Source organism: Etheostoma cragini, chromosome 10, assembly GCF_013103735.1.
Source record: "Etheostoma cragini isolate CJK2018 chromosome 10, CSU_Ecrag_1.0, whole genome shotgun sequence".
NCBI classification, from domain to species: Eukaryota; Metazoa; Chordata; class Actinopteri; order Perciformes; family Percidae; genus Etheostoma; species Etheostoma cragini.
Window position 1 is genome coordinate 19,145,875 of NC_048416.1, and position 26,912 is coordinate 19,172,786.

At 40.7% G+C, this 26,912-nt stretch overlaps 2 protein-coding genes and 1 long non-coding RNA gene across 4 annotated transcripts in view; 1 reads left to right on the plus strand and 2 right to left on the minus strand.

Annotated features, from left to right (window-relative positions):
- LOC117951834 overlaps nt 1-26,912 on the minus strand; it is a 78,454-nt gene that overhangs the window by 13,649 nt on the left and 37,893 nt on the right. Inside the window, exons 1-3 of one of the 2 annotated variants that reach the window (XR_004658257.1) lie at nt 16,820-17,158; nt 4,505-4,615; nt 974-1,068 (exon numbers count right to left, since the gene is read on the minus strand). This is a non-coding gene — a long non-coding RNA (uncharacterized LOC117951834). Of the gene's footprint in view, nt 1-973; nt 1,069-4,504; nt 4,616-16,819; nt 17,159-26,912 lie in introns of those variants that run through there. The other variant, XR_004658258.1, reaches the window with a different exon arrangement.
- Nucleotides 8,651-13,054, minus strand: zic6 (zic family member 6). Its single transcript, XM_034883770.1, has 2 exons — nt 11,563-13,054; nt 8,651-9,604 (listed from the first exon to the last, which is right to left on the minus strand). The coding sequence occupies exons 1-2, from the start codon at nt 12,518-12,520 to the stop codon at nt 8,979-8,981; spliced, it is 1,584 nt and encodes a 527-aa protein (XP_034739661.1). The 5' UTR covers nt 12,521-13,054; the 3' UTR covers nt 8,651-8,978.
- zic3 (zic family member 3 heterotaxy 1 (odd-paired homolog, Drosophila)) lies at nt 19,675-24,785 on the plus strand. The gene is made up of 3 exons (XM_034883773.1): nt 19,675-20,960; nt 21,729-21,892; nt 22,414-24,785. The coding sequence occupies exons 1-3, from the start codon at nt 19,970-19,972 to the stop codon at nt 22,594-22,596; spliced, it is 1,338 nt and encodes a 445-aa protein (XP_034739664.1). The 5' UTR covers nt 19,675-19,969; the 3' UTR covers nt 22,597-24,785.

The following is a 26,912-nucleotide window of genomic DNA, read 5'->3' on the forward strand; positions in this document are numbered from 1 at the left end:
GGTAATCTCACCCTTACCCAAATTAGATGGTAATTCTTTCACTCAGGGATTTTAACAACACCTAGAAGGAGGTTGTGCAACTCAAATGAGACTAATAATAGAGCCTCCGTTCTCTTAACTTGGAATCTATAATATACGCTTGAAAAATGAGATCAACTATATGGGTCAGTGGGATTTCTGTAAGAGAAGAAAATAGAAAGGAGCAACCAAATGAAAATGTGCTCTGCTGACAACAGATCTGAGGAATGCAGCAGTTAATAAGAAAATTAGTTGGGCAGAGTAACAGCTCAGAACTTTAATTACCAGAGCTGGTTTTAACTGATTGAAAGGGAATACATGTCCACACTTGTGTGCATGCGAGCCTAATTATTTTCAACCCCTTGATTGTCTAAATAGGCTTTATAAATAAAAGCACAAGTGACTTGAAATGTTCAAAGGAAATTATTTTAAAAATGGAAATGATCAAAGAGCACTCTTTCATAACTTCTGTGATCTGTGAACTAGAACACACAAGGACTTCGGTCCTCCACGTTGCTGCGGCCTAGGCTTAATTTTGACACACACACACCCACCCACCCATCTGGCTTTCTCAGGGGACGAGACAAATATTGGTCTCCATCTTTGCTCAGGCTGTCCACCCATTAAACAGAAATAATAGAAAACACAGCATAGATTAATATCAATATATCTGATATGATATATGAGATGACAGATCATCTATATAGGCATCCTGGATGATGGATTTACAACATGGAACAACCATTTTTATTATGGGGATTAATAATAAAGCGTATTTAGATAATTATGTCAGTGACTCCATGTAGCCTCTGGCATCTTGTTCACGTATGTATTACCAACAACCCATGCTGGTTCCTGATCCGATTACTCAGTTGTTTATGTTCCTGGCTGGTATCTCTACTTCATGTGATCATAAAAGGAAGTAAATATACATTCCAAAACATTTTGTACTTACAGTACAGCTCTGTGGTAGGAAGCTGGAGCGGAGTGGCGTCTTCTTTTCCCTATAGGCTTCTAGTATTACTCATGGCCCCTCAAACGTGGTATAACCTACATCAAGTCAATGTACAGAGCATAGTTAATTATGTGTTTGATCAAGTGGTAATAATACAAGTCAAATACAGTACAGTTTTTACTGATTGATGTATAGCTGGGCTTATTATGGTAGTGCTCTTAAGTTTCAGATATTAAGAATGTCACTGTTTCCACAGTATACTCATCTTTCTTCTGTTCTACATGTGTTGACCTGGTATCTGTCAAAGCAGGGTGGGGATTTTGGTTTTGTTTTACTGAAGGCAATGCATTTCCAAGGGAATAAGCATTCCCCCAGTTAAACAGAAGAGTTGCATAATTTTGTCAATTACATAACTGAAGGAATACCATGACATTCACACCACAACAGTACAGATAATGTAGATAAAGGATTGAAGCTCAAGATAAGTACTAATCGCCTCAGCCATATTCCACTTTAATAAAAGGGACTATATGAAAAGCTCTGTTTTTGCATAGCTGATGAATTTTTGATCCCCTGCCTCTTCCAGATACCTCGAACACAGGATTATTCCCTGCGGACAGAAATAGATGCAGTCAATTCTGCCTTGTTCTTTTTGAAAGTCATCTGTGGAAGAGAGCAAACTTCACTGGTTTAAGTCAACAGTGATACTGGCATAGCACTGATCCATGGGCCAAAAACACTGTGGCTGTTATTTATGTTAAATGTGTTAAAAGCGCACTCTCTCTCACACACACACACACACACACACACACACACAATTACCATATCAGAGCATACATCCAATACAAGGTTATGCTACCTCATTGATCATGAAAAAGATGAAGGGACAGTCTATCACTTTCCCTTTGCCACTCTTAAATCCGTTACCTGGGCTCTTCAAAGCAGCACTAGTGGCTAATTACTCTCTCTCATGCCCCTTGTGCTCCCTTTAGCCCGTGGATAATGATAAACAGTTCACATCAATAGTTCTTTCACTTCAAAAAAAACCTAAATGACAATTTGGTCTGTTTTGAATTATTTTGTTGTTGACTGTAAACAAATTAAGCTAAAAAGTTACCTTGCATTTATTCCTGCTATTTCTGTGCGATGAGAGTGCTTCTGTCTGTGTCTTGCTCTTTAGGGTCAACACCACACCAAATCACATTTGTCCCCTCCATTAATGTCACGGCCTTGAAGCAACATATCATCACAGTGCGAAGCTTGGTCTAACTGTAATTGAAAAGGCCCAAGGGGGATTCCTGGGTAGTGTGTGGGGCCCCCTAACTCCCGCCACCCTACATCCATCATTGTAAAGTTAGGCCCTGGGGTGTTCTTGTTACGCTGAAGGTTAACAGTGAGATCGCCATGCGTCCTCACTTACAGCTCTCTAAAATGTGGCCCTGTGGGCCCCCAGGACTGCGACAAACGCTACGCTTCGGCTGAAGACAACATACAGCATCATGTCAAGTACATATTAATTTGACGGGCACACACGCAAGTAGCACAAGCTTGAGCGTGTCAACTCATCCATGTTCATCGAATGGATGGACTTCAATAGGGATGTGATCAGAAAAAGAATCCTTCCTTCAGATGTCGAGTTCACAGGCTTTATTACACAGCCGCCTTGCAATGCATACCGCAACAGATAAAATTAAACACTCCCGATTACTTACTGCTTTGAAACACCTTGGACTGTGATCAATGTGATCTCTTTTTTTTTACGCTCAACCTCAAAGGACAGAGATTTGAGAAATCATATTAAAAGTATTCAAATGCAGTATCTCAGAACAGAAGCGATGTGTTGCTAATGAAATGTGATAGTTTTGAGAGACAGCAAAGGCAACAGGCACTTAGGGTCTCTTGCAACTGTTTTTGTAAAATCTAAGGCATTGTGCTCTTTAGGTGTTACAATCAAAGCCTTTATAACATTTTCTAACAAACGCTTCAAATGCATTCAGTAAAATGTGAATCATTAAGCAGAGGTTTTCAAAATGTAATTGATAATTTCTCAAAGATCATATACTGTAGAAGTGTAAAAAAGCACAGATTGAAATAAAGGCATCAATTCCTGCTCCTACGTGCTGATTTAGGTATATTCATTTGGCTTTTCACGTACATGAAAGCTACGAGCTGCCCTTGCCAGCAAGTGGAAGACATTAAGGCTCAGCCTGGTTGATCTCTGATGACAAGGGTCTGGAGGAGGGATTAGAAGCAAGGGGACCAAAGTTATGGTCATTCCCTTAAAAGGATGGCACTGCATCTCATAGGCCTGGAGCTTACAGGAGTTGAAAGATCTTCAAAGGTCTGCTCCCCCCACACAACCTGCTCTAACTCCCCTAAAAAACTTAGATGTATGAACTTTGAAAGATGGGGACTTTTAAAACATGATTTATTTTCCTTATGCATTGCATCAGGACGCAACAAATACAGCAAGCCATATCTAAAAACTTTTCCTCTCAGTTTGTTGTTTATCCTGCGTATGAGATTGTCATTGTCATTCATTTGGTTATCTCGTGAGCTTACCAGCTCATAGGAGACCATTAAAAGTCTTCATGATATCTCAGAAACTGGCTCATCAGAAAATGTCAAAATATCTGTTATGTAAGCCATGGATTATAAATGAAAAAAAAGAAGAACCATCCACAGGGGCAAGTTGCAATGCATCAAAAGACAAATATGCATTAGATATGAGGATAGGCGGGGCATTTCTATTCCGCTGCATGTGGGCTATTCAGCGATACTCCGTTTTTTGCGAATTCTGCAACAATAGTTGGAGAGCTGAGTGTTCAAGGGGCTTGGGCTTAAGTTGACAGTGGAGCAACCATTGGGGAGACTGAATAGGAGCCTAGTTTAATAAGCCCTACAGGCTGGACTTCACAGGGGGCTGGCACCGCTGAAATCAGAAAACTGCAGATGAAGATGAGAAAGAAATCTAAAGGATCAGTCTGATTAAGTCATAAGAGTACAGCGCTGGGACTCCACATTCCCATTCACCATTCCATCGTTTGTAAACACATTAAACATGTGCACATAATTGTGCCAATTGCATTATCTTACATAAGAAGCCTGCTTCTGAAGGTGTGCTAAAGATTATTATTGTCAAGCTGTCAAATTAACACAGGCTTAGACATGAAACAGATTACCTTACTAATGTTCTCAGAGAAGAACAAGTGACATGAGCTGCACATTCACGTCACTCCACTGTTTCTTCTTATTGATAGTTCTATTATGTATTGTTCAATATTTTCCTTTAGAATCAATCGTTGTTCATTGTTACAATTGCCCTTGGTATGCATTGTTAATGCCAACCCCCTGAGTAGCTACCATTCTCCAACTGGAGAGAATGTGAAAAATAAATTAAAGCAGTAGAGAAGCTGCATCCAGTTTACCATGAGGGGTTGCAAGTTTCCATGAAGATAGGGACAGTGTATAGAAAAGGCAGATATATGAGTCAAGTTCCATGCATGTTTGGAGGAGAATCTGGCAACTTACTATGGAACCACACTGGCAGAGATTAGGGGGCCATCATGAAGGAGCCATAGTGGGTGAAGATAGCCAGGAGCTGTTGGGATAGAGATAGATAAGACGGAGGAACAAGAGGACCTGGCGAAAAACGGGAGGGGGCACAGATGGGTGGATGAAAAGAAAGTAACGTGGAGAGCCATATCACCACTGGCTTGACCAGGGGAGGTTGGGGGAAAAAGCCAGAAATCCAATTAAAATCGCACTTGGTCAGTCATAGTCAACGCTGATATAGCCTCTCCAGCCCGAGCCGAGTGTTTAAACCGTACTTGGAAAAGTATGGGAGCCGCACAGTGTAAGTTACGCAAGATGTCATACATGGTTATGATGATGCATAAAACCAAAGACTATGGTGTGAAAAAGCAGCCCACCTCCTGGTACACAGCTGGGGCTCAACCCAAGTATGGCATGGCAGGGGCGGGGGGCAATTCAATGTATTCCACGGTGAAACGGATAAATTGATACATATACCGTACGCATACCCTGTATACCCTGGTTACCATGTCCAAAATGGCGCCTGCGCTTGTTGCTAGGCAGAGAGCGCAAGAGTAAAGATGGCGGCGGGCAAGTGTCAAACTGGGAAGCGGAGGTCTAATCAGTTGTGATTACTGGGGGGAAGGGTGTGGCAGGGTTCAGTGATTATGGAATATTACCACAGCTTGGTCAAAAATACACGACTGAAGAATTACATAGGCTACAGAAGCCGGAGGATTTCACTGTTTGGGTTGCTGCCTTTTAGCTTCATACATGTCCTCACAAAACAAATGGAAAATCAGTTCAGTTGATGGGGACTTTGATCACCTCTATTGTGTTTTCTGTGGAGAGATTACAAATGGAGAACAGAGGGGCTGAATGTGGCAATGCATACAATAGTTGGGGTTTAAAGATAAGCTCTGATGAAGAATACCTTGAGATTCCTCTAAATGCATTGATACTACAGTAAAGCTAAAAACATTTGATGCAACCTATTGATGAGGTTGCAATACAAGAGAAAGATATCTCATATATTTAAGTCATCACATCATTAAAGTACTCTGATCAAAACCAACCTAGTTCACCTCAATTTACTGGAAGACCGAATCACTTCACAACTTAAATATTTTATAACATCAACCAATTGAAATGATCTATCTTAGACCATATCACATCACAACATCTTCAACTCAAGGAAAATTATCTGAAACAACGTGAGCAGCACTGAATCAGCAATACTCATCAGATACACATTCATTACTCAAACAAATAAAAAAGATTTAGGTAGTTGTCTTTATCAAAACGGAAATCCAGGTGCTGAAACTTAAGGATGGCTTTCAGCAAGAGGCATCATGGAAAGCTAAAAGCGGAAATTTACTTAAGTGAAACTCAAAAGGGATTTGCAAAATGCATCATCAGTACTTGACTGTCCCTAAAGCTGTATCCTCATAAATATCATGAGCAACATGCACTTTTAACCAGCATACAACACACAAACTACTTCATCACAGTTTTGCGAAATATGGAGAACAATTACAATTTGAGCACGTTAAAATGTGCTTACAGTAAAACGTTTTACTAAAAGATATAAGGATTAAAACGGTTTTGGAATGATTGTTATTTTTAAATGTTTGCTTAAATATTGAAGGATGTATGTAAAAATGTAAAAATAATCTGAGTATCTTGTGGGCCTATCTTGCTAATTTGTCTCATAACGGCACAATAGCCAATTTCTTCTGAACTTTTAAAGTACCGAAAGTGTATTACTATGGTTGACACTGGAAGGAAAACATCTAATGCAGTTTTGGAGTAATCACTCCATGTATTTTTGTGGCCATCCAGACAACTGCCCCTCCATCAAATCCTTACACTGGAGTAAGGAACATCCTTTTTACAGCTAGTTAGCTGTCAGATCACTGTAAGCATATATTTCAAAGAGATATAAAAATGAACACACCAATTCCTTTTGATATGTTTAAAGCAAAAAGCATATTATATACATACATAAATATATATATATATATATATATATATATATATATACATACAATAGCAGTCATCATCCCAGTGCAAAATGCTGACATCCATACATACAGGCACAAAAGCTTTGCTACTGCCAGAGGCTTTATTTCATTACAATATTCATCAAAATGTTGACCCATCCAACCTGTTAATAATTAATCTATTGCAGTACTTTTCTGATTGGGACAAGGACAGACACTCACTGGGTAAATCATCTTCAGCTGCACGCCACAAATGGCCCACCTGCTCACTCAGTTTACAATCACTCTCCCTTTTAAATTACTAATATTGTTAAAGAGAAGTGTAATGTTTGACACAGGAAATGGGGAGAATGAGCTAGATGACAATAATAACTCACCACAGAGGACTTTAGCTCTGCTCCAGGACTAATAGTGATACTGAATTCAAGCTCTGCTGAGGAAAAAGCAGGCTTCAAACAGAAATCTACTCCGCTTATTCCTCTAAAATAATGAGGCATTGGTTGAAATGTACATTCAAGAACACAATAAACAAGCAACAAACAAATATGACAGCGAAACTGTAACGTAGGTGGAGTGTAACAAACATTTTACTATTAGCAGTGTGTACACACACAAAAAAATGAAGAACTAATCTCTTGCTTTATTTTTTTGCTTTAAAAAAATAACTTATTCAACTTCAATTAATAGCCATATTTCACTGAACACCACATATCTGTCCTCTCTTGGTAGTATTGTGATTTTTGATCAGTGAAATCCAAAAAAATATGAATTCAGACTCAAAGTGAAAAGCTCACAATTATTTGAATGTGAGAGCCGATGTCTACAGTAAATATAAGTGTTGTGTTTTCATTATGAATAGAATAATAATTGAGCGTTTATGTATTACTGTTTGGACAATACAAACATATTTGATTCTACATATTTGTGTTTGCAGCTAGCTTTCCTTCGAGGTATGTTTTAAGAGGCGTGTGTGTGTGTGTGTGTGTGTGTGTGGGGGGGGGGGGGGGGGGGGGGGGGGGGGGGGGGGGGGGGGGGGGGGGGGGGGGGGGGGGGCTGTGTGCTTACGCGCATGTATTCCTGCATTGAGTGACAGAAACACAACGCAAGACAGAATCGAGTGGAAATATAAGAATTGATTAATAGGATGTTAAACTGACCTAAAGTAGAAGAAAAAGCACTCAAGGACGCGCGCCTCATTAAAGAGAGTGCACGTGACGTTGCAAATCCACCTGTATCCTAAAAATCTGGTTTAAAAAGTGAACGCTTAGTTTTGAGACGGCAGTTTGTTGTTTGTTGTGTAGAGTGACCATCACATTATTGCATGATGAGCAATTTGGAGTAAATTTCAGTTTCTCAGATGTCAGCGATCAGAAGATGTCCCATACTCAAACAGATTTGATACCTTTGTAGTAAAAGTCTGACAAATTCCTGATATAAATATATCTTTTGTACGCGAGAATACCCGCTGTATTAATTTGCACAACATTGCAAACCTGCATGTGTGGCGTGGGCTACTAAAGGATAAAATAAAAAAATAATTAAAAAAAATGATGTGATGAAAATCCATTGATTGGGTTTAATCACACGCCTGATCAAAGAGAATATAGACACTTTAATAAAATATAGAATACATTAATTATACAGTATAGGCTTATGTACAGTAGAACTGTATGCTAATTAAACGGGTTTAATAGTATCACGAACACTGGTTTATGCTCACACTGGTCTTACTGCACAGAATTTAGACAGAAATATGAAATATACATATAATACAAACAAGAATACGAGAATCTAATGAAAAGATGACGAAAAGTGGAACTTAATCAAGTTGAGGGTGGGAACAACCTACTGAGCCTCGCAGTATTTTAATTACAGACAAATCATGCTTCAGGCCCACGCATTCTTGTTAGGTCTCGAAACGTAACTTGAGAATAGATCTGATATTTATTTCATCTTGCGACATACATAAAGACATGAATAATGTTTCTATCTCCCCGGCATACATTACACGTAGTTTACATTCAACAGAGACCCCACGCAATGAAGGGCTACATTCAGCAACACGTCTCCTTTTACCTGCCAGTCTAAGCTCAGAAGACTTAACACGCAGATTTCCATTAAAATCCTTTTGTAATTTGTCTGTCTCACTTAAGATAGGTAACTTTAATAATTACGCAACACAGTGAACAATTAGGCATATACACTTTGTAAAAGTTCCTATAACCCACAGGGGGGGAGATGTGGCTCCAAGCCAAACCCAACCAAACAGGCCTCACAACACATAAAGCTCGCCACATTGCACAATGCAATATTTCAATAGGATGACTCAGGACTTTTCACAAAATATTTGATACTACATTCACAAAAATACAGAGAGTAATATAGATACAGCTGTACGTTTTAGCCTATAACATAAAAAATAGGCCCGAAAAATAGGATAGGTCACCCGCATGTGTCCTAACAGGAACTCACAGAGACGGGATGTTGTTACATTGCTTTGGTGGGAAGGAGTCCACGCCGCTGTGGCATGTGTACCATCCGTTGACAATACTTTTCTGAAAGGGAGAAGTGGTGGGGAAAGTCCTTGAGCTCTGGGCAAAAGTGTGACCTGTCTGGCCGCAGGGGTACTGAGAGGACTGGGACCTGTAGCTGCCTCTTTGTAGCAACAAAGGATCCAAGAGGGGCTGTGACCTGTGTGTGGAGTAGTCCAAACTGCTGTCAAACGTGTGATGGAAACGTGACCTCGAGGTCGAATCATCTCGACTCTCTGGGGACAGGGGGACTTCTTGAGTTGAGATGGGGGGGTGAGGAGGGCTGATATGGGCTCCATCGGGGACTCGGGATGACCTGGCCTCCGCAATGTGACCCCCGTCCCCGGGACGCGCGTCATCGCTTTTGGCGACGTGGGCCTTGTTGCAGTGGAGCTTCATATGCTTGCGCAGGGAGCTTGGGTGGGTGTAACACTTGTCGCAGCCCCTGACCTTGCACATGTAGGGTTTGTCACTGGAGTGCACGTGAGAATGCTTCTTTCTGTCGCTGCTGTTCGCAAACCTCCGGTTGCAGCCCTCGAACTCACATTTAAAAGGTTTTTCACCTAAACGTGCAAAGAGAAAAATGACGGCGAGTTACGAAAATGCTTGCAGGCCCGTGCACGCCCTCCTCGGCCATATATGCTCATATTTATAGCACTAAGTCAATTGAGTGCACTCTATATCATCATGGCATGTTTTATGAAAAGTGAGCCTGCAAAACAAAACAAACAAAAAAATGCACATTCACGCCTTACTCGACACTGAAAGGACTATATGACCGTAAGCTTTCAATCAATGACTCTGCAGACACAAAACCGCTTTTCAGCCTTTGTTCTACATGTTTACAAATGCCACATCTTTATAGTTATTTGTTACTGATGTGCAAAAACTTGCGATGGGTCATGAAATTACAGAGTTCAAACTATATTTGCTGAAACTTTGGTGCAGTCCTGTCCGCAACAAGTGAAACAGTTTGTCTGCGGACTAAATCAACAAGGCCGTGGTTAAACATGCATTAGGTTGTGATAAACCTGTTCCGACGTGTGCAAAGATTTGTTTAAATGGAGTTATCGTGCATATCATTAATTATGGCTATCAAGATGCTAATTGATCTTCTTGCACAAAATTGCCTATACAGCTGCGCACTGCCCCTCCTGCACGCACGCACACACACACACACACACACACACACACACACACACACACACACACACACACACACACACACACACACACACACACACACACACAGTGAGAGCTGGACTTCCAATAAAACCTTAACAGTTTCTGTAAAATCATTGTGCAGGCCTGTATCTATCTTTCATAATGTCAAAAAAATGTTAATTTTTTTTTTTTTTACATAAATTATGTCTAATTAACACAATACGCATGTGCAGTAACAACAAATGTCATTACGCGAGCCTTTTCTGTCTTTATTCTCTTTGCTTTCATTAGTAAAACAATTTAACACCACAAGTAAAAGGGGGCGCCTAATAAATATATTTTTTTCTCCAGCCTCTCTTTTTCTCGGAGGGACATTCACTTCATTCGTTAATTATATTCTGAATTTAAATGCCTACATTACAGTATTATTACACGGTGTGAGATCACGTTTCTACTGCAATCCCTAAAGTGTGTGTAAAACATAAGTATAAAAAAGGATTGCACAGTAAATCCTTTTTATAGAAGTTATTAGATGCTGTGCTCAAATGGAGCATAGTAGGGAAAAGCCCAAAGACTGGGCTGCCTTCATGGCAAGTATAGCAGGCCTATCAAAGTGATGGAAATGAGGATAAGGTTATAAATAAATTAGCTTTTTGAAATGTGACTCATTTTGTTTATATGTCTAATCATTTCATTTTGCTGACTGAGGTCATCCGTTTGCTCGCCCTTTTTATTTCCTACTAGGCCTACATCACTGTGGGATGTGCTCTGCTAGTCTTCCTGCACAGGAGATGAGTCCCTGGGAGGCAGATACAGCGTAACGGCTACGTCACAACTCTCCGGTGTCCGGGCATTTATTTAATAAATTCAGTAAATGAAGTGGGGGAGGCACTCCAACCACTAGGTCTGCAGAATATATTCGTTTGTAACTGGCTTACTACTACTCATCTGCGGTGCCTGCATGGAGCCTAAACATGCTTTTCTCCTGCAAAACCCACAGAGACAGCAAGACTCCGCGAGAGAAGCTGTGCGTAAAAACATGTTATAGTAATGTTGGCCAAAATAACAGCATAGAATAATTAATAATAATAATACTTATAATACTACTACTACTGCTACTATTAATAATAACAATACTAAAAACCATAACAATAAAAATCATAAATTGTGACAGAATTGGCACACTTCCATAATCAACAACATAAAAAAATAATAAAAAAAATATGTTAAACACAGATAAACATTGCAAAACTCTAGTTTTTTTTTATTTAAAATATCAGTTAGCAAATTATTAATAATATAATAAGTGTTATTATTATTATCAAATCGTGTGCAGGCAGTATGATTACGAACTAACCTGTGTGAGTCCTCTTGTGGATCTTTAGGTTTTCTGATCTTGCAAAAACTTTTTCACAGCCGTGAAAGGGGCAGGGAAAGGGCTTTTCCCCTGTGTGGACTCTGACGTGGTTCACCAGCTTGTATTTGGCTTTGAAAGGCTTCCTGTCCCTCACACAATTCTCCCAGTGACACACGTATTCAGAGTGATCTGGTCCTCCGACATGCTCCACTGTTACATGGGTGACAAGTTCATACATGGTCCCGAAGGCTCTGGAGCAACACAGCTTGCCAGCCCCCTCTTGGCCGTCACTCCACCTGCACACCAGCTCAAGCTTCACTGTTTGTTTAGAGCACCTGAGGAAAGCGTCGCCTCCTCCACGCTGAATTGCCATGTTGAGGGGTTTGTACAGACCCAGGAATTGTGAGACAAGTTGCTGGCTGTTTCCCTTGGGGTTGATAGTTTGACCATAAGGGTGCGTCCGGCCGAGGAGGTCGCCAGGTAGACCCAGCATCATCTGGCTGCCAAAATCTCGAGATGCGTCGGTGGAGGCGTGGGCCTGCTCCTGATAACTTGAGAAAAAAGCATGGCTTCTGTTGTCTCTGTAGCCAGGAAAGTCACGATACCTTCCAATCCCGCCATGTTGGTTAGCTCTTGATGCCAGTTGATCAGTCACGGGTGCCATGCCGCCTCCAGAAAGATTGGCTCCAATGATAATGCCCTTAGGGCTGTGCTCTAAGCGGTGGCTGGGGTATCCAGAGTCTGAAGAATTGGGAAACGAATGGTCAACATATGCACTGGACCTCGTCTCGTGGTAGTCTCGCAAATTGTGCGAGGGGCAGAGTTTTAAGGAACTGCCAGTGGGGAGTCCCATGTGCTCCCCTGCCAAAGGTGGCAGCACCACGCTGGGTTCAGTATTGCTCTCCCCGGGGTTGACGCAAGAGAGAGGGCAGCCACTAAACCTCGAAAGGCTTGTCATGTTTTGTTGTTGGTTTGGCTAGGAGTTTGCAAAGTCAACCGAATTCAGCACTCAGGATTCACCTAGAAATCCTCTTTCCATTTTCCCTGTTTGTGTATCATCTGCATGTGAAATTCTTGGCTGTGAACTTCGCAGAAGTAGGAACCAGACTCAATTTCGTTAAAGTTGGTGTGAGTCCCATGCCGTTCACTTTGCCCTCTTGATTTGTGGCAATAACCGTGGTAGTAAAAATGCTTCGAAACAGGCCATGGTGCAATATAAAAGCACAGCAGGCAAACCTGCTTTTAAAAAGGGAGCTTTGGGATTGGTTGGAATGCGCTGTGATTGACAGGCGCTGGGTTTGTTTTAAAAGGGACACGCAGGCGTTCACCGCACGACTCCGTTTTCAAATATCGCAGAGAAAATGCTTTGAAATGTGCCGCGATACATGCCAATATTGCTGCCTCTTTAACTTCAGGCGCCTACTCATAAGACCCCTTCTCTAAATCTCTAAATGTGAAAAAAATGTATGTGTAATACTTATCATATGATAAAAGTCAAGTGATTAAATGCAGAAATGAGCAAAACATAAGACTATCTACATCATTTATATTGCTGGAAATGTCCTATCGCCAGAGCAAATGTCCCACTCCTGCCCTGCAAAGAATAATAGAGAGTGGCCATAGCGTGTCCAGGCCAATTATTGTCTTAAGACTTTCATTTTGTGTGGTGTGCCACATTTCAAAACAATATCTAGTTACAGGAAACTAATTCTAACACTTGAATATGTCAAATTATTTAAAATAGCCCATAGTGTTTTTGTTCGTCATAGCCTGTAAAACCACAACGTTTAAGGGTGTATTTGTTGACTATGTAATACATAGTCGAATGAGCACTCATGGAGGTAAGAGTATCTTTGCGTTACACTTTACTTGTAGCATATAGTGCATGCATTTTTTTTAAGGGAACAAAGTTACTTGTTGGCCTCATGTCCAAAGAAAAGTCAAACTTTCATAAAGCAACAAGTAGTGCTAGGACACCGGACCACCAACATATCATTATTTTATTGGAAAACGTTATTTCAGTTCATTTTCCAGCAGTGTCACTGAGGAATACTGCAGAACAGGATGTACTATGTTCGAGTCCAACGTGAACGATAAGCTTTGATAAATTAATAATTTATCAAAAGTGCACCATGCGTCTTGAAGCCTAGCACAGAACTTGTTATGTAAAATGTAAATTATGAAACGTCACAAACAGCAGTGGACAGACTCCTCTGTCCTGGGAAACTGATCAACTTTCTTACTTTGGGGTGATGTGAGGACAGCAGCGTCAAGCTCTGCACGCTCCTCTAGTGCACAACATATTTCTGCACGTCTCCTCGCTTTAACGTGACTCTGATTCTGTTAGCGCACTGGCTTTGAGCAAGCCTAGTTCAGACCAATTCTTTCTAGCTGTTGCTTTTATTTAAATCTACACGACGGACTGAAGGTTCGACCTTTAAAGCTGAGAAAACGTAGGCTATTTCCAAAGACAGTAGCTGTCGGAATTTTCATCCATTTCTTAAAATGAAAAAGCAGAAGAAAAAAAAAATCCTTTTCCACATTGTAATGCTGACGTCACCTGCAGTGGATCCTAGGCAGAGACAAAGCAAGGGGCCCACTTGACATTAAGTGCTGCAAAATAGTAGACATGCCCAGAACTGGCCTAAATCCGTCATGATTGTAATAGACGCTCATGTTTGTCAACCTTTAACCCGATGCATTTCTGAAAATGATTGAGGGTTGATGGCCAATAAAGTGAAAGTTTCCAATCTGTGATTCAGAAAGCAGAAATGACTGACAGACCTGCACCCCAAATCATCCCAGGACCTCATTTGCAGCAAGAAGGCCAAAGAAGAAAGAGGACTACATCTTTTTTGATTTAATAAATCAAATATGAGACATGCTCACCTTTTCAATAACAGTCACAAGTGTCTGCTATAGGCCTAGTATATTTTGTATAAAAGGACAAAGGTTATTTAAAGACTCACAACATCTAGGCTGCCTTTGCTTAAATGTTCACATTACCTTTAACATGGCCATAACTTAAATTAGAATTTACTCTAATATGCAGTTTTTAATTTAACTGCAATATGGTATGGACTTTGAGTGTAGTTTCCTTCATTTGTAAATTTGTATTTTGCATTTGCCAAATACATTTAACAAAATTTGTATTTCATCGGATTAAAGCTGTAGTGGTAGCTTCACAGTGTGATCAATTCAACTGAATAAGGGCAGAGACACGCAAACATAAACCACAATTAGTTATTAAGGACTTTTTTATGTCCATCTTTACCATATTATCTGTTAAATTTTACAAAATGTGCCAAATCCACGTCAATATAGAATTTCTTCATTTGGAAACACATGAAACTTCAGTTTAAACATCTACATTGTACCAAATTGAAGCATTCGGACATTTGCAATCCCTTCTAACCCTCCAGTTTCATGAGCTCGGCCATTTATGCTTGGTTGCTTGACAGGCCAATCCTAGTGACTGTTGCACACAAAATATCACTCCCAACTATCAAAACACTCGTGTCAGGGAATACGCTTTACATCCATAAAATCCCAGTCATTCCCATTACAGTGAATATGGACAAAATGAATGACAAAGGGACAAAAAGAAGAGATGAAATCAAACAGAAAACAAATGCCAGTTAGAAGACCAGAGTTACAATATAATGCCATGTTGTGGTAGACAGGATTGAAAATTGAGCTCATTTAATTTATTTAAGCCGAAGAAGAATTCTTTTAAAATAACATGCAATGCCTTTTTTGGGGGAAAACTATTTGCACAAAGGCGATAAACATTTAGGCCATAAACAGTGTGTATGAGAAACACCAGGTGTTACACTTTACAAAAATAATAAAGAAAGTGTGTGTGTGTCAGACATTTTACTATGTTTATTACAGACAGGAATGCCTGTATGTACGTTTAAACAACTGCAACTATATCAGTGTGGAGTTGTGCTGAGATATTATAATTGATGAGGGCTGGCAGAGGCACAGTCTTGCCATGACTTTATGAAATTTAGATGAATTAACAGGTTTGGTATGTGTCCATTTGCTGACAGATGCTCCTGTAAATCACAGCAAGAAGTCAATTAGCCCTCTCCATCAGCCATATAAAGGCAAACACCTAGTCCTGTAGCAGTCGCTCAAGACCCAAATGACCAAATCAAGTATGTAATATCCATGATAATCGGTGCAGTTATACTGCATGCAAGTATAAACCTGTGTTGAACAATATGAAGCAAATACAAAACGACAAAACATTTCCGTTTCCTCTGATAAACACAAACACGAAATAAAAGGCCCGAAAGCGATGCAATACAGTCAAGTATTGCATTGTAAAAATCCAAATTACAAGATTGGGTAAATTGGAATTCGTCAGTTGGTCGCTTTACTATCTATGGTGGCAAATTCCTTGTCATTATCAGCTGCTACACGTGCACAAAAATCTGAAACAATGTTTGATTATACATGTGTTTGCAAATACAACACAATGTAAATATTTGATTTGTGAAAACCCTTAGCATTTAGAAAAAAAGTGGAAGCAAATATTGCATGTGTAAACAGTATTTTCACTTAAACAAATGTAAGCCAACATTTGTTTAATTCTATAATGTATGAAATCCACTGGAGTATACAACTGCAGACCACAACCTGAGCCTTTATACTGTTGGGGGCTGAAATAAATGTCAGAACTGAAAAAAAGTGTCATGGAGAATTCACCCAATGCAATTCATTTTCTAGTAAATCAAGGCAAAGACATAGTCTGGGAGTTGGCACATTAAACCACAGCAAAAACCTGCAGGTTCATTCAACACAATGTCCATTTAAGCAAAACTGTGACTCAAGATATTCCTTTAACGGTGCCGTTGGGATACATTGACCATTGTCTACCTGTTTAAAATGGAAATACGGAAACACATTCACATACAGTGGTATGGAAGTACTATTGGGCTATTGTTTTGCCATTTTTTTTCAGGAGATGGAGATTTCACTTTTGTCTGGTCACTATTGAGTTAACTTCAAGTTCACAAACTCTTCTATAGCAACAGCGGCCTGAGCCAGCCAAGCTGCAGGCTACCGGCCAGACAACATGGACTAAAAAAATTACTCAACATTGCTGTAAGAGAAAATCCAGACGTTTGGTCTGCCACAGGCAAATCTCTTTATGAGAAAACAATTAGCATGCATCTAAGTCATTTATCAAATTATGCACTTAAATAACCTGTATAGTTGCTTTAATGTATAAATGTGAGTGGTTTACCATTTGGGCTGATGGTTATGTTCTGCTCTTTTCCAACAGCATGGGTCTACTGTCAGAGGTATGCACACTATATTGTGATATTTTAAGGTAACGCGCATGCTCAGTTAAGAAGATTATGTTATAACCAATGGGCTATCCCAATGCCCAATGAGGTAATCCCAGCAGAGATAACTAAATCATCAAATTATACTTAGCCCTGCAGAATAATGTGCTAAAATTGCAAGTTGATCATTAAAGATTTTCGGATATTTAAACTAAACACAGGCTTAAACAAAATATTGCATATTTATTAAATCCTTTTATGCAACTAAAATGAACATCTCTAAAGGCTAAAATAAATATATAAAATCGGGTGGTTGCAAAGCTGTAAAATATAGGCCAACTGTATAAAATTTACCACAATTAAATAGATATGTAAAAAAAAAAAAAAAAAAAATCATTCAAAAAAATGTGAAGGGCTTCATGGCCGAGCGGGAGCGGTAGAAATATTCTGGCTGGTGTGAGTGAGACAAACGGTTAACAAAAGTGCAGCTCTTTTGAAGGCCTGTGAAGCTGCCTTTCCCCCTCGTTTACAGTTTCCCCATTTTCTGTTGTACAGTAAAAAATTGTATTAATGCGCCAAGACAGCCTGCTTCTTTCACACAAGAAGAGATCGATTTAAAAAATAAAAAATGTAAACAATATGACCTAATATTCTTGCAATGCTGACTCTAGATTTATTTAGATGCTGGTGAAAGACACATTAGAAAATGTGTGTTTGAAGCCTCCAAATTCACATTCACTTAAATCCCACAATTTTAGAATTAATAAAAACAATATTCAATAAATAGTGTTCTTCTCTCTCATGCAACAGTTTCTTTAGGCTACATTAGCAGCAAAACCCTATATGCTGCTCTCTCACTTTTCAAACATTTGTGACTCATCTAAACCATGTTGCTTAATTATTTCATTGTGATGATAGGGCTGCAAATACACGGCCCATAACTTAAGTGGCGTATAGGGCCTTCACGTTTCAACAAGCCAATAAAATATGGAGGGAATACAGGAAAACCTAACAGGCTGCTTGTCACTTGTAGAAGTTCACAGAAGGTCGCCATAAATCTCAAACTGCAAAACTGCTAAGGAAAACTCTGGTAGCTGTGGGTGTGTGTGTGTGTGTGTGTGTGTGTGTGTGTGTGTGTGTGTGTGTGTGTGTGTGTGTGTGTGTGTGTGTGTGTGTGAGTGTGTGTGTGTGTGCGCGTGTGTGCTCGTGGTCCACTGTGTGTGTTCGTGCACACGCATGCTGTGTGAGAAGACGAGCGTGCGAGAGTGAAGGGAGGAGTAAACGGTGAGAGGCTATGCCTCCGTGGTGAGAGAAGAGAGAGAGAGAGAGAGAGGGAGAAAGACGGAGAGAGAGAGGCAGGCGAACATGGAGGGAGAGAGGGAAATGGGAGAGGGAGAACAGCTTACGGAAGAAAAAAAGATGAAGTGAATCTCAAATCCTCGTTTTGGTTCAAGATAAATTGTTGAGATTATGTACAAAAGCGCCAGTGTTGAACTAATGTGCACGACGGCCATAAAAAAGCAGAGGTATGCAGGTCCCTGCAACAATTTAATTACCATATGAGTAACATGCGCACTGAGCATGTTCACTTCAAGAAAACTAACTCCCATGCAACCTCCACCGGCTAAACATAATAATCTGCAGATTTATACACTTGGCCATGCAGTCCACACAGGCCGGCCTTTGTTACTAACACACACACACGACGGATAAGTAAGAAAACTCACCTTTCAATCTACAACTCTTTCTCGAGGATATGTGCTGGAGTGAATGCGGATGAGGGCGAAAGCAGAATGAAGGACTGATTTGAAGAATTTTTTTTTTTTTAGGTCCAGATCCCCTAAAATAAAGAATGTGAGCTCCTTCCTGGGCCAGATTGAGGGGGGAAAGGATGTGAAAGGCTTGGAGTTAAAAAGCGCCGCTTGAAGCACTCAGTGAGTCTCTGAACTTGATCAGATTGTATGTGTCCTGCAGCGAGTCAGCGGCAGCCCTGTGAAAGTTGCTCAATGGCACGATTTTGTTTTTGGCTGAGCGAAAAAATCTCAGGATATTACAATTACTGCCATCTTTCTTTCTGTCTTTTATTCCTCCGTCTTACACCCTATAGAGCTTTTGCGAAAAAAAATACCCCCCCTTTCCCCTTTCATGCTGCTTCAAGAAAGCCACAGATTGGAACTGTGCCAAGTACATTGAAGTTTTCAGTTAAGAAGAACCAAACTGGTCAAATGAGAGAAAAAGATAGATAGATAGATAGATAGATAGATAGATAGATAGATAGATAGATAGATAGATAGATAGATAGATAGATAGATAGATAGATAGATAGATAGATAGATGTTTTTTAAATATATAGTCGATCTAATAAAACTTCAACTCGCTTTCAAACTGTGTTGGAGGTTTTATTCAATATGAAGAAGCTCGCGAAGTAATATATTTAACTTCAGAGCTGTTTCTGTAACATAACAATAAATTATGAGTGTTCCACTAAAAGTTTGAACGGAATGTGGCTGGCTAGAATAGCCTTCACCCATTTATTTTATTTAGAAAAGTGCTTGGGAGTCTCTTGAGGAGTAGCAGTAAGCTGCATGCGCTACGCATCCAGGATCTGGGCTAGAGTGCCCCGTTATACCTGCAAAATACTGCCTGCAAGAGCCAATCAAATGAAACCAATTGAGATGACCTGCCATCTTCAATACCGAACTGTGCCAATCACTAGAAATCTAGCCAATTAACACCATCCTTCTCAGTCACGTGTCAGAGGGGTAGCTGGACGCTCATTGGCTGTCGTAGCACTGCCTCCCGAGCTCATTTATGTTCTGGGAGTGAGTGATTGACTTTATCAGTCCAAGGACATCATTCGCCTGGAAAGGGGGGGAAGTTTGATCCTCTTTCTCACGGATCGCAGTCAACGGGAGTTTTTTTTTTTCTCCCAACTCTTTACGCATAGGATTTTCCCCTGTTTTGGCTCCGTTTGTTTTTTTTATTTCAGGATTTGTCGCAAAACGTTGTAAATCTCGGCGCGGTGTCTGCAGCTTGCGCGCTCCGCTACACTGGATTTTAATTTTATTTTCGGTTTTCTTTCGGTCTCCTAAGTTTGCTTCAAGCTCATGACTATGCTTCTTGATAGCGGTCCCCAGTTTGCATCGTTAGGAGTGGGGGGTTTCGGGACACCACGGCACCACGATATCGGGAACAGAGACCCGGGTCTGGGACTGAATCCCTTCAGCGATTCCTCCCACTCTGCAGCTTTCAAAATCAGCCCCGTGTCTCACGATATCGCTTCCAGCCAGACATCAGCGTTCACCCCGCAAGCCACTGGATATGCAGCTGCCCTGGGACACACTCACGGCGGGCAGGTGGGCTCGTACGGTGGGGGAGCGTTCAATTCAACACGGGACTTTCTCTTCCGTAACCGGGGTGTTGGTGAGTCCGCAGCGCCTGGCGCCCAGCATGGGATCTTTGCAGCTTCGGCGGGGAGCCTCCACGGGCCGCCCGGGATCGGCGATAACCCCGGACATCTGTTGTTCCCAGGACTTCACGACCAGGGGGTGAGCCACACTTCACCGAGTGGACATGTAGTTAACAGCCAAATGCATCTTGGCTTACGCGGGGACATTTTCGGAAGACCTGATCCCTACCGTCCGGTCGCGAGCCCTCGGACGGACCCCTACGGGGCTCAGCTCCACAACTACGGCCACACTATCAACATGAACATGGGGATGAATGTGCCGACACACCACGGTCCAGGAGCCTTCTTTAGATACATGAGGCAACCGATTAAACAAGAATTATCCTGCAAATGGATAGACGAGAACCAGATGAACAGACCCAAAAAGACTTGTGACAGGACTTTCAGCACCATGCACGAGATGGTCACTCATGTGTCCATGGAGCACGTCGGCGGCCCCGAGCAGAGCAACCACATCTGCTTTTGGGAGGACTGCCCGAGAGAAGGGAAATCTTTTAAGGCCAAGTACAAACTCGTCAACCACATCCGTGTGCACACGGGCGAAAAACCGTTCCCATGCCCGTTCCCCGGATGTGGGAAAATATTCGCCAGATCGGAAAATTTGAAAATCCACAAAAGAACACATACAGGTAGGCACCAAAAACATCATGGCACGGCGTGCGTAAAATAATATCATAAAAGTACAGCTATGTTCTGACATAGAACTGGTATGTCTTGTTTTAGATTGTATTGTTTTTTTTTACAAGAACCGTCTGAGAACTTGTGTATCATGAATCATGTCAAACAATTCCTAGATTGTTATGAGTGCAGTTTATTCGGAATTATTTCTAAATACAGTGATAAATTAGTGTTTGGTCAATAATTCAGTTTATGAAGTTCTATGCGTAACCGTGTTGACCCTCATTAATTCTTGTAGTTTATATGCTAAGAAGTGTGCGATTCAGACAGATACTTTACATAGGTCAACTTGTTAAAGTTTGAGTGCTTTAGCTATCTGAGGCTATTAAGGTAGACATGTGCTTTCTGAACGTCATATACAAGTAGCCCATAATGAATCCGTTTCTAACTGTGTCTACAATTCTGGCCCTTGTTTAGCTTTCATATAGTGCAGAGCATGCCCTGTTGATTCAGTGTTTACTATGGTATACGAGCAGATGCACAGAGCAGGGCAGTAGTAGCATGAAGGAGCAGGCCTCTTGAATAAATAAAGCCTGACAGAGCAGAGTGTAGTAGTGGAGCTGTATCCATGTCGCCCCGAAAATGTAGGTTACTCTTGTTATATAACAGGCTGCAGACAATTTACATCTCCGAGCTTCGGGTTTGCAGAATGTGTTACAATGGGAGTTTGTTTGTGTGGACCATTGGGGGTAATTCATGGCATCTATTTTATCCTACAGGTGAGAAGCCGTTTAAGTGTGAATTTGATGGCTGTGACAGACGCTTCGCCAACAGCAGCGACAGGAAAAAGCACATGCATGTGCACACATCAGACAAGCCATACATCTGCAAAGTGTGCGACAAGTCATACACACACCCCAGCTCTCTCAGGAAACACATGAAGGTAATTAACGTCTTCATTACTCCTTAAACACATTAACACACACACGCACTCTCTCTACCCCCACACCCTCCGCCACTGCCACAGACAGGGACTAGCACAACTTTTAGGCATTTCATAAGATGTTCCAGCAGTGTTATACTGCACTAAAGCAACATTTAAAATGTAATTTAGTCTATTCGTGAAACTCAATTAAACAATTCATCATAGCTTTTGAATTTTCCGATACTACAGCTTCAAGCCTTTTTGTGGTTTATTTAAAAAAAAAGGAACCTGGTTTAAAGATAACTGTTTACATGGTATCTCTTGATTTACTTTTGCTTTTTAAATAAAATAGCAAAACTACATTTAAAGATACAAATGAACGGCGATGGTTTACTGTTGTAGTAACTCTATAGAATCCATGGTTCATTGGCATTTAAGTTTAACACCCTTCTACCGAGCCGTTTTAAATGCAGTTAGGGCATCCATGAATGTACCTCAGACTCAGCAACTCAGTGTTGGTTTCCCCTCTTGTTTTGCAGGTACATGAGTCTCAAGGATCTGAATCGTCTCCAGCAGCAAGCTCTGGATATGAGTCGTCCACACCGCCAGTGCTGGTCTCAAACAGCACCGAAGACCCGACAAAAACACCGCCGTTAGCCGTACAGAACACGTCCGGCCACAGCGAAGGACTGGCACCCAACTTTAATGAATGGTACGTTTGAAGTCAGAGGAGCAAACCTTCTCATAATGTGGACCACGGAGTTAAGGATAAAAACCTTAAAACCATTACATACACACACACACATATACACACACACACGCTGTCAGACACACACGGATGGGATTGGGACAACAACAACAAAAGGAGATGAGAGCAAAAGCCAGCATCAAGCAGGCCACGTCCGTTCTCAGGATCACGAAATTTGACTTTTACTCCGCAGTTTTGAGGAAATAAAAAATCACAAATAAATAAAACGTAATACTTTCTCAGTATAAATAAATGTTTTTTTTATCTTTTAGTTTACAGAAAAAAAATGTTTTATTTTTCATTTTATGTATTTTCTCAAATTTTTATTTAAAAAAAAGAATAAAAAGGAAGATTATTTCACGCTGTTTTTATATGACGGTGACGCGCTATTGTCGCCTCTTCAATTGATTGTTGGAACTTCAAACAGTCTTAAGAAACGTGCCAAAGTCTTTGTCATGAACTTGAACACAGAAAAAAAAAACTAAATAAATATTATACTCGTGAATGTATTTCCTTGTTTGATGGGGTCGAATCTATTGTCAACGTCCGTTTTCAGGTGGAGAAATGTGGTATTAGGTTACGATTGTTACCGTTGAATATAACGTTGCCTTTGTTAATACCGTTGTAAATACATATCCATGATGCCATATTTATCAATTTGTAATTTAATTATGGGTATGAGTTCTGAAACTTAAATGATATTTATGGAAATGTTTTCTAACAAGAGCTGTACAGTTTTGGTCATAACCAGCTTAACATTGAACAAATGATAAACTCTAAAGCTCCAACATCTCGATTGTATCCTTCTTTTTTTGTTTTTAACCAATAGGCCTATATGTGTCTTATTTGGATCGAAGAAATCATCTATATGAATATTATGGATTTGTCTATATATAATGCAGATATTTCCGTCACTTTTATTTTCTTTATGAGACCATTGACATGTAAATCATTGACTTAGTAGGACTGAGTTCAGTTGAGCTGATAATCTATAAAACGGTTCTGTTGATATCTTTATTTTTGGTTCAATTTAAACTTTTTTGTGTGTTTTACTTTTATAGAATCAGAAATAGATGTCAATTTGTAGCATAAACTCAGCATTGGAGGATGGGGGGAGGGGGGGGGGATAATAAATCAGCCAAGTGCACACCTATACAGGTCTTAGACGAGTGTGCGAAGTTCATGATTTCCAAATCAAGGTGACAGCATTTTGAGTATTTCAAATTCGGGTCAAGTACCCAACTATATACGCCTGTGTGGCACTCTTTATAGTTCCAGCTATGTCTTTGTGCAAGTATGTTTAAATGTGTGCATCGGCAACAATGGAACTGTCACAACACAGTATCTTAAAAAATAAAAAGTTTTTTTGTCTGTCAGCTTGCATTGTTTTAAATGTAATTCTTCTGTGAAACTAAGCGTGTTATTTGTTGTGGTGTTGCATATAGAGCAGTTTGATTACACATTTGCTTGTTTTGTGTGAATAACTTGTCAAGATGACATTTTTTTGTGTTTAACAAAATTTAGTGGAAGGAATTCTAGATCTATGTGGGTTGGGGGGAGAATAGTTCAGTGGCAAAAAGAGTTACAGCATTGCATTGTAACCTATTCTCAAGAATTAAATATTATGCATACACAAAGTATATTGTACTCATATGAGAACAATTTCAGACCACCAGCACTACTTTTAAAATAAAATGTAAAAAAAAAGGTACCTCGTGACAGTGATATATGAAATAAGTTTATTTAAATAATTTAAGGAATATATGTTTTATATGCTATTTTCTATACCTTAATTTAAATGAAGTACTTTTTCTTATTCCCACCACCTTTCTGCCCCATGTCCAGAGGTCAGCGAAAAATATCTGATGTATAACCACAGCTAGAATGTGATGTTGTAACACTTTCTGGGAGTAATGGGTCACACTCCAAGTTATTCCTGAAGAGCAAAAATGTTTAACTGATGAACTGTGTCACTGTGCCACATTGAGGCAAACCATGTTACAACAGCAGGCCTATGCGTTAGCCTATTTAGCTACCAGAGGCAAAGGGTCCTTGTACTTTTTAGGCTACTGTATGTTGGTTGATTTGTTTTACCAACTATTTATGAAGAAATGTGAACGGAAATTTTGACTGAAATTAAAAAAAAAACCTTGTGAAAAGCGACTTTCAGACTGCGACGTTGATTATTATCATGTTGTGCTCCCTGCATCTTTACGCATGAAGCCGACACTGTTTGCCATGATGTTTGTATCAGACTAGTAGGAGTCACTTGAACTTGACACTGATTAAGGCGCCATCTTAGTGTCTTGGCTGTGTGTGTATGTGTGCCTGTGAATAGGAATATTGGGGGGTTAGTTAGAAAACCACTTCATGCAACAGTTGCAAATGCGAAGTTTTATTATTTTATTAAATGAACGCTTACAAATGACAATCTTAATGTGCAAACTGGAAGACTGGTAACCAGGACAGTGGGTGACCGTGGAGTGGGGGTAGGATGCCAAAAGTGGCGCTGCCTCAGCGTCTCCCGATTAACAAGGAACCGCTTCATAAACACAACCAAAGGAGTTACCACACATCAATGGACGCCGTAATAAGCATTTAAACGGCGAAACATCAGTGCACGTACCGGGTCTGCATTGTAGGCTACACAGTGTAATTTACCTAACGTTTTATGAAGCTACATCTGTCTGAATGCAGGAAAAACAACAAATACACACTGTAGAATTTGAAAGACTGCTGTAAAGCGAATAATTCAATGATTTATGAGTCTAAAAGAAGAGGTTTTTTACCCCGCCCCCCCCCTATTCAACTACAAAAAGATATGGGATACTGATTGAAATGCCTTTTTTTGCGCAAGCGCAACCTTTGCATTCCGTTTGTTTTCATTTATTTGTACCCGCTCCTCCCTCCCCCCTTCCCCATCGCACCCTCCTCCCCGGCTCGTCTAGTCGCACATTTCAAGTTCCCCTCTCAGACACCGTGACGTCAAATAACCGAGACCCGGCTTCCTCCGAAACACAACGGGCTCACATGGAGGTTGCATTCTTACGCATGCATCTGGGATGTGCGACACCGAAAGGTGGCCGAGCCGCTGCGACCTGATAAACATAAAAGGAAGAAGCAACATATAATAATGAAATAAAGAAGACGTTAACATGTTAACATTTTAACACTGAGCATATGTGTTTTCCTTGTCATTACATCAATCTTAAGTGTTCTTTTGAAACCGGGTGCAGCAGCTATGGGCTTGCAAACACAGCCCTTGTTATTGCTACATGCATGTATGCTTTATGCTGTTCCTCAATACAAATCATCGTTTCCTGATTATATGAGAAACCAGAGCAGGCGTTTCAGTCCAGAAGAGAGACACAAAACATGAAAGGCTCCTTTCTGTTGGATTCTCAATGGATTAGAAAGCAGTGACGGTCACGTGGATGCAGTTGGGTAAAGGCTGGCGCAGCAGAGCACTACTGCCTCTGAATTACACACAGTCATCTCACTTTATCTTATGAATTGCTATACTGGGCTATGGTGTGTGGACACGGAGGATGGCAGCGTGAATATTTTATAATCTCTAACTATAGGGTTGGTGTATAGTAACCGAAGGAGGTAGGGAGAGGAGGCTGCTTGGGGGGAGTGGAGGTTGTATTCTGCAGGGGGGGGGGGGGGGGGGGGGGGGGGGGGGGAGAGGAAATAGGACTGAGGTACTCCTGGTTCGCGCCTGTCGCTGAAGTTTGATATCCGATTGACTGGTCGACCCCAAGCTCTCCTAACTTCATCCGTCTTCTCAGTCGCAGATTATTTGCTGGCTGAGAGCGTGCTCTTAAGAGGATAAACCGACACAAGCGGATCCTCAACGCCCTTTGTCACGCAACGGAGGCTGTGGTCATAATAAACCAATTGGCCAATGTATCTCTCAATAATTTGAGTAATAATCAGACGCAACATGCAAAGACTTTATCCACCTCTTTAACCCCTGCGTACAAATTATGCATTTTATTTATTTGAGGCTTTTACATCACACTGTTGAAGCGTTACAGCGAGGGCACAATGTAGGGTGCAGTTTTGCTCAAGGGCACTTTAGCAGGGCACTTGGCCCTTAATCTCAATAGGAGACATTTTGGATTTGGGACGGCCGTTACGAAGCAGCACTTGGCCAAACTCTGCTGTCTGCAACACACCAGGATGCTCAGATTCCCTGCCACCACTGCTCTGAATAGACAAGATGCTGCCAAAACCGGATCACCATGAGTTAATTCAGTCATCTGAGAATGCGTGTGTGAAATGCAG